This window comes from Peromyscus maniculatus, chromosome 1 (genome assembly GCF_049852395.1).
Source record: "Peromyscus maniculatus bairdii isolate BWxNUB_F1_BW_parent chromosome 1, HU_Pman_BW_mat_3.1, whole genome shotgun sequence".
Classification (NCBI taxonomy): domain Eukaryota; kingdom Metazoa; phylum Chordata; class Mammalia; order Rodentia; family Cricetidae; genus Peromyscus; species Peromyscus maniculatus.
This window is the reverse complement of record NC_134852.1, coordinates 71,875,209-71,886,853: the sequence shown is the minus strand read 5'-3', so window position 1 is coordinate 71,886,853 and position 11,645 is coordinate 71,875,209. Positions and strand designations below refer to the sequence as shown.

Genomic DNA, 11,645 nt, shown 5'->3' with positions numbered 1-11,645 from the left:
CGTACATACACAAACACAGTCAGAACTAAATGATGCAGCGTAGAGAATGTGGTGAGGATATGTAGCTGTAGATTTCCTTGAACCACCTGGCCTATGGTCAGGACAATTCTATCTCACACACCAGTCCTGCAGCCACTTGGACCCAAGTAAACACTCAGAGGCTTGAATTAATTAGTACTGTTTGGCCCTTAGCTCAGGCCTACCACTGCATCGCTCTTACATTTAAACTAATCCATAGTACTTACTTATGTTTACCCACATGGCTTGGTAACTTTTCTCAGTTCTTCCTATATATCTTGCTTCCTTCTGTCTGGATGGCAACTGCTAACTCAGCCTTCTTCTGAGAATTCTCCTCTCTGCTTTTTCCTCCTATACTTCCTTCCTGGCTACTGGCCAATCAGCATTTTATTTATTAACCAATCTGAACAACACATTCACAGCATATAAAGCAGTAATATTGTGTTTATATTTTCTAAACATTGGACTTTGACATTCGATATCCTTCTTAGAATATACTTTTTCCACAGGAGAAATTCTATTCCCTAGGATCATGAATTGATTCTTAGCATTTAGTACCATACTTTCATTGTCAAGGAAAATGTTGAGTTGTGTAGATTTATCAGGTGTCCATGGACATGACATTGAAAGTACATAGCAGTTTGTGCAGGTATGGAATTTTGTAATAGTGCTGTGAAATAATGTCGTTTTTGTACAGTTACAACTAATGATGCCTGTGGGTATAAGGATCAATATATAGAAAACTGTTTGAAATACCATGCCTACAGATATGTTGTCAAAGGACTGACTCTGGGTTCACTATTACTTAGCCTTATATATTAGGCTAGGTTAATACATTAGGAATTATTTTTTCTCATTTAAATGATATATATTTCTTTAAATAAAAAATTGAAATATTTACACACCTGTAGGAAACAAGGATATAATACACTAGGATATGATAACACCGGGTAAATTTTACATTGGAAGGCAGTGGTACAATCATCAAGTCTGCTTGATGTTTTTCATTGTGTTAGCTCTGATTTCAATATGAACAGAACATGATGATGATGAGTAAAATTATTATTATATTAATGGTACAGGGGACTATTTCTAAGAACATAACAATGTAAAAATTAGTTTAAAAAACAGATTTTCGTCTGGGAAGAAGGCAATATGGCAACAGGTGGAGGAGCAGAGCAGGATCTACAGCATCGCCGCCTGCAAATCCTGGTCCAAGTGCAGGCCCATGCTGAGGAGCCCAGGGCACCGGCAAGAAGATTGGCTGGGCACAAATAGTGAAGAAACTGGCAAAGAAGAATTACAACTTCCAGGACAGACATTTGAGGTAGAAATATGTGTATGTATGAAAATACATATGCATACACGTGTATGAATCTTTAATGTAGATGAGCATTTCTCACATGTATACTGTATTTATATAATTATACTTTTCTTTATTTTTCCTCCTGCAGTACCATGTCTACTCCAGGATATTCTAAAAGAAATACTACCTCATAGTGAATTTACATTTTTCATACATACACAAATATAGTCAGACTAAATGATGCTTTGTAGGGAATATGGTGATTATTAATGAATATTTTTATTTTTAAACTTTGGAACTGAAAAGTCTCACAATGTCATTGTTAAATAACCTGCTTCTATCTATATTAGCATCCATCTTTTCTCCTTAGCTTTTCTGCTTAGTTTGTAAAGCCTAGAGAATTTCCACTACACACTGGCATGAAGATATGTGTTGTCATGCTGCTACCCTTGTTTGGTTGTTTCTTGACTGTGGATTGTATTTTTGGTTGGTGTTCATAATTTCTAAACATTGGGCTTTGAAATTTGGCATCTTTCTTAAAAGACACTTTTTCCATAGGAGGAATCCTGTTCCTTAGGATCATGAATTGTATCTTAGCATTGAGTACCACACTTTCTTTGCCCAGAAAATATGCTGAGTTGTGTGGATTTATCATACAACTGATAGACATGACATTGTAAGTACATATCAATATGTCCAGGTATGGAATTTTGTATTAATGCAGTAAAATGGTGCCTTTTTGGAGAGATAAAACTAAATTTACCTGTGGGTATGGGATATATAGAAAACTGTTCAAATGACATGCCTTCAGGGATGTTGCCAAAGAAGGAGTGCCTCTGGGTTCACTAATTCTTAGCCTTTATGTATCAGACCAGGTTAATACATTGGGAATTATTTTTTTCTCGTTTAAATGATATGATTCTTTTAATTAAAAAAAATGAAATAGTCATGTCTGAGGGAAACAAGGATTTAATGCCCTAGTATATTCTAAGTCCTGGTAAGCTTTATATTTGAATGCGGTGGTACAATCAAGTCTGAATTGATGTTTTCAGTTGTGTTAGCTGTGATTTTATATGAACAGCCCATCATGATGATGATGATGAGTAAAATAATAACTATATTAATGGTCCAGGGGACTATTTCTAAGCACATACAATGTAAAAATTGGTTTAAAAAAAACCCAGATTTTCATCTGGGGAAGAAGCAAGATGGCGACAGGTGGCAGAGCAGAGGAAGATCTGCAGCAGGGCCGCCTGCAGATGCTGCTCCCCGCGCAGCCTATGGCCCAGGCTGAGGAAGCCCAGGGCACAGGAGAGAAGATGGGCTGGGCGCAGGTAGTAAAGAACCTGGCGGAGAAGAAGCACGACTTTCGTGAGCCTTGGCGGGGAGTAGGAAGGGGCAGAGGTGCGGGTGTCAGGCTGGGCAGCCCCGCGGGCCTGGCCGCTCCGAACCCTGGCAACTTCCCACCTGCGGGCCGCGGGGACCCGAGGGGCTGCACTAGAGACCCTGCGGACTACGCGGCAGAAGCTTGCAGGATGCAGGGAGCAGGAGACGCAAATCAGAGGAAGACGGCCGAGGTGGCAGTGGCAGCGGCAGCAGCGGCAGCGGCGGCCATGGCGTCCCCCTCCCCCGCCAGGCCTGTTGCGACCCAAGACGCAACTGCGGAGATAACACTGCAGGATGAGCCAGCAGCGGCCATGCCGGGTAAGGGCCGCTTCCTTGTGCGCATCTGTTTCCAGGGAGAAGACAGTGCCTGTCCGACCCGGGATTTCGTGGTGGGCGCGCTCATCATGCGCTCCATTGGCATGGATCCTGGGGACATCTATGCTGTCATCCAGATCCCTGGCAGCCGCGAGTTCCATGTGAGCTTCATATCTGCAGACAAGCTTGCCCTGTTTCTCCGCATCTATGAGGAAAAGCGGGAGCTGGACGACTGCTGGGAGAACTTTGTCGTGTTGGGGCAGAGCAAGACCGGCTTGAAGACCCTCTTCATCCTGTTCCGGAATGAGACTGTGGATGTGGAGGATATCGTGACCTGGCTCAAGCGCCACTGCGAAGTGCTGGCCTTGCCAATGAAAGTGACTGACAGGTTTGGGATTTGGACTGGGGAGTACAAGTGTGAGATTGAGCTGCGCCAGGGGGAGGGCGGAGTGAGGCACCTGCCTGGCTCCTTCTTCTTGGGAACAGAGAGGGGCTACAGTTGGTACAAGGGGCAGCCCAAGACGTGCTTCAAATGTGGTTCCCGAACCCACATGAGCAACACCTGCACGCAGGACAGGTGTTACAGGTGTGGGGAGGAGGGACACAAGAGCCCTTACTGCCGGAAGATCGTCATGTGCAACCTCTGTGGCAAGGGAGGACACATGTTTGCTCAGTGTCCCAAAGCAGCTCACAATTCCATGCGCTTCTGCCTGCCAGGTTGAATACACAGCCAGCTTACCCACTTAAGTGCCAAAACATTTTTTTTTTCTTTAGGCCATTTTTCTCTCTATGCCTTTTGAAAATCACGTGTGCTCCCTTTCAGCCTGTTTAAAAAGGAATATTCAGAACTGTTGTGTGAAGATATCTTGCCTCCCCCCCACCCCCCTCCCCAGCCACACACACCTTTCATATTCTGTTTTACATTAGTTTTGGTACTTTCGTCAACACCCTGTCTGCCTCTGTACTATTTAATAACTGCCCCCTCATCCATGTCTCATTAGAAGATTTTTGCTCTTCGGGCTGCCTTGCTCATTTTCATGCCTCAGCCCTGGGTACATGGCCCAGTGCCGGGATAGGCATTCAAATAAGTCTTTATTGAATCAAAAATGTAGTCGACTAGCTCTCTCTAGAGTGCCTACCTTGTGCAGCTCTCCGCTGGGCTCTTTCCATTTGCTGCTTCTGTGTGATATGAAAATTTGTGAAAACAGTGTTGCTCAAAGTGTGTAATCCAAATAAGCTCTGAAAGGTGGCCAAGGGCCTCTGAACGCATTTAAAGCTATCTCCCTTGTGACAGCTCCTTCTGGCTCAGAGGCCATATTTTTGTAGGAGCCTGGAGCCTAGGCAGTACTTCTGGGAAAGACCCAAGAGGTGGTTTATGTTGGATTTTCTTTCGGGAACTTGCTTTTGTTTTGTATATTGATTTGAGACAGGGGCTCACTGTGTAGCCCTGAGTGGTTAGGTACTGGCAGCATTCCTGGACCAGGCTGCTTTCAAACTTACAGTGATTTTCTCAACTCTGTCTCCCTGAAGGATGTTTTAAATTAACCCCTTGGTTTTCCAGCAGATGAATTGAATCCAAAGTTAAAAGCCTGGGTTAAAGTACACAGCTGTGTGGTGCTTCAGACTGTCCACAGTAGAGTCCACTGCCCCCATGTCTGATGCTCATCCCAGTACCCCTCACACTTCACGACAGTCTCCTTGACGATGGTGGGCCAAGGAAGTCTCTCTCCAGGTGTGTGGTCCCTGCATGAAGCTGAGACACAAGCCCCTGAAAGAGCAGAAAGAGAAGCTTGTCTTGCCACTTCATAGTAAGGGACCTAGGGGAAGGACCAGCGAACACACTGCAGGCTGCATGCATGCATCAGTCCTTGGAGTGAATGCCACATCTTCAATGTTCCACTCTCACTGTCAGCATTGAGAAATGGTTCCCCTCAGGAAAGAAACTTGCCAGACTTTTACATTTACACCTCTGCCTCATCTACTAGGAACCCCAGAGAAGCTAGTGAGAGAGAGCTCATCTGAAACCTTCGACCTCTGATGCTCAGGAGAAAGGTGGTTTTAACCCAGAATCATGAATGAGCTGTAAACTGGAAAACGTTCTTGGGGAAACAGGCCAATAGAGAGGGCCTGGGTCAACTAAGTGTTCTCAAGTTAAAGTGAAAGACAGTAAGCTGCTTTTTTCAGTTTTTGTCTTCTCTTTGCAGTTTTGCTATTTTCTTGTGGCTTAGAATGTAAAACAGATGTTTAGATTTGTTCTCAATAAATATTTATCTTTCTTGCCCACAAAAAATCTTGAGTTGTGTGGATTTATCAGGTGACCATACACATGACATTTTAAATACATGGCAGTATCTGCAGGTGTGGAATTATGTAAAGGTGCTGTAAAATGATGTCATTTTTGGAGAGTTACAACTAAATTTGCCTGTGGATATAAGGATAGATACAGAGAAAACTATTTGAAATGGCATGCCTTCAGAGATGTTTTCAAAGGAGAACTGTCTTTGGGTTCACTATTTCTGAGCCTAATGTATCAGGCTAGGTTAACATGTGGGGAATTATTTTTCCTCATTTAAATGATATATGTTTCATTAATCAAAATAAATTGAAATATTCAGTAATGCCTGTGGGAAGCAAGGATATAATACCCTAGGATACACTAATTCCTGGTAAGTTTTTACATTTGAAGGTGGTAGTACAATCATCAATCTGCCATGATTTATTTTTCCTTGTGTTATTTGTGATTTCAATATGAAAAACACATGATGGTGATGAGTAAAATAATAGCTATATTAATGGTTCAGGGGACTGACTCTAAGAACAAAACAGTGTAAAATTAGTTTAAAAAACAGATTTCCAGGGCTGGGGATTTAGCTCAGTGGTAGAGGGCTTGCCTAATAAGCCCAAGGCCCTGAGTTCAGTCCTCAGCTCTAAAAAAAAAATGCCTGATTTTGAAGAATGATGATAGATTGTAATTTAATGGAATTTTGAAGTTTTATTATAAAAGACTCCTCAGAATTGATGAAAAGGATTTTGAATATTTTCAAAATATCTATATTTGAATATTGAGCAAAGTATTTTGTGAGTATTTATGGAACTTTGAAACCAAATGTTTCATGTATGCAGAAATATATGGAACCACACATAAATGCACACATACAAAGGAGAAATTTTAAAAAGTATGTAAGAACTATGAATATTATGCTATAATACAAAAACCTCAAAATATTACATAATCATTAGGAAACAGTAAGTTAACATATCCAAACTGCCTATGTTCAGAGTATGACTAAATGTACCATTACTATTTAAAAAGTAGCATCTTATTTTGGTATATATATATATATATATATATATATATATATATATATATATATATATGGCAGAAAAATATTTATTGGAGAGGTAAAAATTAAGAATCTATCATTGCAGTGAGGAAATGACATGACATTGGAAATTGTCAGCAGCAAGTGCAATCCTCAGCTCAGAATCACAATCAGCCAACAGCAGGCAGAAAGGGAGGGTTGCATGTATGTAGCCAGGAATTCAGCCCAAGCAATGGATACAGGATTTACTACTATTTGGCGTGGTCTGGGTTTTTTTTATGTTGTTGTTGTTGGTTGGTTGTTTGTTTGGATTTTTTGTTTGTTTTTGTTTTTTGATAATTGGAGTCATAGCCCAGAGTAAGCTGCCCTTTTACTTCTTGCACACATTCAATTTCGCTGCTTCTGTGGCAGCACATGTACATTTAGGTGGAAGGAAAAAATGAAACAACATCTCTGATTGAGATCTCCAAGGTTACCACAGGATTTGCCTCCTTTCCTGGAACTGAAATGATTGTCCTTATTGGTTCTTATTCTGGGCTAAATTTGAAAGCACACAGTCCTTCAATCAGAGGCAAGGAGTGCTAATAAAAGTGTCAGAGGTACTGCTTCTTACCAGTAAGACTCTTGCTATACTCCAGCACATAATTTGTCCTGGGTATAAACAATTGCCGACTCTATATTGGCCCAAAAAAGGCAGACTGCTCCTGACATCTACAGGAGACAGAGCCCATGAAGTTTAGTAAGGTCAGGATTGTTTGATTCCTAGGAGCACAGCTCTGAGTCCCCTGCTGATGTCACCTGTGCAGCAAGTAGGATCCTGCTTCTGAAGCTACAACTTCTCTTTAAAGATGTGATATCCTAGTCTCAGTCTAAAAGTGCTGCACTATAAGCAAGGAAGATAATCCAATTCAGGATTTACTACCTGACACAGAAAAAGAGACTCCTGTTCTTTCCTATCCTGGGGAGGTGCACTATGAGAATAGCTATGCAATTGTCTCTTTTATCCAGTTACCTTGAGTCGCTGAAAGTATCAACAATAAATGTTCCAAACACTAGCTTTTCCGTAACTAGAGTCCTGGATGGACAAAAAGAATTTTACTTGAAATGAAATTTACTTCTTATAATCCTTTTGTCATATAGAGTCTTAGAGGTACAACTTTCTAATGTTAATGGGTATTGGCAATTCCTTGCAACACATAGAAAATCTTGGACCTATTTCTTTTTTTCCTTCTCAGCCCATTCCTCTCTATGACATCAGGTGAGGCATGAACTTTATTGGAAATCAGTTATTTATTTATAGTGACAGTGAGGTATTTCATGCTCCCTTGAGAGTAATTAAGAGCCCCGATTTCTTTCTTCTTGTTTCTGGTGTCTTCATATGTTTAGAACTTCGGACAGCTAATCTTGTGTCTGATAACTCACATTCTGAATTTCTATGAGGGATAGGAAATTTGAGACTGGAAAATTTTGTCATTATTAGAATGACCCCCCAGCTCCGAATCTGTTAGAATCTTTCTGGAGCATTTTCAACACAGATACCTGAGGCTTATGCTTAGCATCATGAAAAAGCCATTTCACATCATAACATAGTTACCCAAAGCCTCTAAGTTTCTATAGAAATAGACCTCTGCATGTCATTGTGTTAATTCCCTATTAATATGAGAAGAAATATCTCAGACAAGGGTCCAGTGATAACCAGACCTATCAGCTTATCACTATGTCTTCAGGACTCACTTTATTTCAACTTGACTTCAGTGGAATAAGGCAAATAATAATTTTAGTTCTCTGACAAATCAAGTCTCTAGTTCTTGAGCCTTTTATGAGAGTAGGGTATTTATTCACCTTATGACATTAATCATAATCCTTGCAAGTAATTGATTACTTCTATTAAATGTAGGCCACTATGCCAAAAGTAGAAAACATTAGAGGTCTATTAAATATGTGCTGTTTTACGTCATTTTGTTCATGAGCATGAGACATTTTGTTCTTGCTGGAGTTATATGCAGAGTAGTTTTTCCATTCCTACCCCATGTAGTCATACTCAGTGAAGCTTCTAATGAGATACCATGTGGATATCCATTCTATGAAGACTTTAGTATGTAGAATCTTCAGTAATAGCTTATCACCATCATATTAGGAGTACTAACCCTGGTTTGGAAATAGTTTGTGAATCACCAGTGGGGGACTGTGGGTGCACCCTTGGCCAAGATGTTAACCAAGTAATTCTTTACAGACATCTGAGAGAAGACTCTGATTCCCCTTCATGGTCTAAGATGTGCAGTTTTCGAAATATCTCCATGATAAAAGTTGAACCATATCAATTACTTTCATGTATGAATAAATGTTTTCGTATGTGCCTCCTTCTGACACACATTTAGATGCATAAATGTATATATATATATGTATAAAAATACTTATGTACACAGATGTATGAACAATTATGTAGCTGAGCATTTCTCACGTTTGCACTGTATTTATATATTGCCACTCTTTTTCTTTTTCCTCCTACCTTATCATGTCTGCTGCTGAAAATTCCAAAAGAAATATTACTTCTCTTGAATTTATTTTTTCATACATACACAAGTATAGTCAGAAATAAATGATGCATTGCACAGTATGTGGGGAGGATAAATGAACATTTTTATCTTTGTCTTTCTGGAATTGAAAAGCCTCACAATTTCATTTTGACAAACCTGCTTCTATCTGTCTTAACATCCATCCTTTTTCCATAGCTTTTCTGGTAAGTGTGGCAAGTCCAGAGAATTTAGAATATGCTCTGGCATGACGATATGTGTTGTCCTGCTGCTACCCTTGTCTGGTTTTCTTTACTTTGGATTATATTTTTGGTTTGTGTACATGTTTTCTAAACATTGCTGCTTGAAATTCTATATCCTTTTTAGAAGACACTTTTTTCCACTAAAGGAATCCTATTCTTTAGGATCATGAATTGTATCGTAGCATTGAGTACCATAATTTCATATTCCAGGAAAAATGTTGATTTGTGTGGATTTATCAGTTAGCCATATATATTACAAGTACGTAGCAGTTTCTGTAGGTGTGGAATTTTGTAATAGTGCTGTAACACGATGTCAATTTGGGAAAGTTACAACTAAAGTTGTTTGTGGCTATAAGGATAGATATATAGAAAACAGTTAGAAAAGACAGAGATTGCCTTCAGAGAAGTTGCCAAAGAAGGACTTCCTCTGAGTTCATTATTTCTTAGCTTTATGTATCAGGCTAGGTTAATATATTGGTAATTATTTTCCTCATTTAAATGACATACGTTTCTATTAATCAAAAAAGATTGAAATATTCAGTCATGTCTGTGAGAAACAAGGATGCAATTCCCTAGGGTATGTTAAGTCCTGATAAGTTTTTTCATTTGTTGTTTGTTTGTTTGATTTTTTTTGAGACAGGGTTTCTCTGTGTAGCTTTGTGCCTTTCCTGGAACTCGCTTTGGAGACCAGGCTGGTCTCGAACTCACAGAGATCCACCTGTCTATGTCTCCTAAATGCTGGGATTAAAGGTATGCGCCACCACCTCCAGGCCTGATAAGTTTTTTCATTTGAAGGTGGTGGTACAATCATCAATTCTGCCTTGATGTTTTCAGTTTTGTTAGCTGTAATTTTGATTTGAACAACACATGATGATGATGAGTAAAATAATAGCTATATTATTGGCTCAGGGGACTGTTTCTAAGAACATAACAATGCAAAAATTAGTTATTAAAACATGATTATCAAGAAGAACGATGACAGAATGTAATTTAATCAACTTTTGAGGTTTTATTTACAGGAGACTCCTCAGCATTGTTGACATTCCCTATGTGTTGTGCAAAAAAAAAAAAACCCAAACAAACGAAAAACAGCAGAGACACTTGATATATTTTGTTCTTGGCTTTTATTTAAGCATTCAGAAATCAAGTGATGAAACTGATCAAGTGCAAGAACAGATTCATAGACATGGAAAGATGTCAATATTGTTTACAATAGGGAACATCTGTGTGATCTCAGTAAAATATCCCTTATAATTATATTTTGCTTATTTGCTTCTAATAAGCAAAGCTGATTAGAAGGCTCCATCAGCAAACTGGCTACTTGGAAATACGATTACCTGGGTTCTAATTCCAGAACACACATATGAAAAATGAGACATACACACATCACCATCCAATCACAGGACACGAGGCACACGCAGTGTGAGTAATCTCATGGAGTTTCCCTGGCGAGCTTGGTTAACATGTTTGACAAATTCTCTACTTGTGTGAAACACTATGTCAATCTTACAATGCTAGGACACCTGTGCATTCAACAATAACTGATGGATCTTCTAGCACCATAGTATGAGTTTGTATACATAAATGTTTCAATATAAGCAAACTGATGTCCTACTACATGCTGAAGAAGGATCATTAAACAAATAATGTCAGATTGGCCTATAATATTTAATGAACTGATGAAGAGGGCAAGTAAGAATTTCACATGTTTGTTAGCCCTGATAGTCTATCCATGTTCTAATTGATGGCCCCACAGAAAAGACAACACAGGGACTTTCCCTAAACTCATGTGTCATGCAACAGAGAATAAATGTATGAACTAAGGACAGAGTAGTGATGATGATTAAAGCAGAATTCTACTAGGGGAAATGCAGTGAATTTTTAAATTTTTCAAAATATCTAAATTTGTATATGACAGCTGAGTAAAGTGTTGTGTAAGTATTTATGGAACTTTGAATCCATATGCATGCAGACATATGAGGAGCTACACATAAAAGCATACATACAAAGGAGAAAATTTAAAAAGTATACAAAAGTTATTAATATTACATTATAATACAAAAACCTCAAAATATTACATTATCATTAGGACACAGTAAGATACCATATCCAAACTGCCTATGTTCAGTGTATAGCTAAATATACGTTTACTATATACAAAAGTAGCATCTTATTTCAGTCATTATTGTACGTGTGTGTGTGTGTGTGTGTGTGTATGTGTGTGAAATATATTTATTGGTGTGATATAATTAAAGAATCTATCATTGCAGTAGAGGAAATGGCATGCCATATCAGAAACTGTCAGCAAAAGACTTCAATTGGAGGCACAGAATCAAAATAAGCAAGCTTCAGGGAGGGTTGCATTTATCAAGTCAGGAATTTGGCCCAAGCAATGCATACATGATTACCTCCTAGTTGGCATGGGCTGTTCTTCCGTTTAGTTTTTATTTATTTATTTTCTTTGATAATTGATGTCAGAGCCCAGATCAATTGCATATTTTTCCTCTGGCACAATTTAGCT

At 39.1% G+C, this 11,645-nt stretch overlaps 1 protein-coding gene across 1 annotated transcript; it reads left to right on the top strand.

Annotated features, from left to right (window-relative positions):
- The first annotated feature begins 2,491 nt into the window (after window positions 1-2,491).
- On the top strand, window positions 2,492-5,303 carry LOC102913167 (zinc finger CCHC domain-containing protein 3-like). The gene has a single exon (XM_042277305.2). The coding sequence runs from the start codon at window positions 2,533-2,535 to the stop codon at window positions 3,745-3,747; it is 1,215 nt and encodes a 404-aa protein (XP_042133239.1). The 5' UTR covers window positions 2,492-2,532; the 3' UTR covers window positions 3,748-5,303.
- The last annotated feature ends 6,342 nt before the right edge of the window (window positions 5,304-11,645 follow it).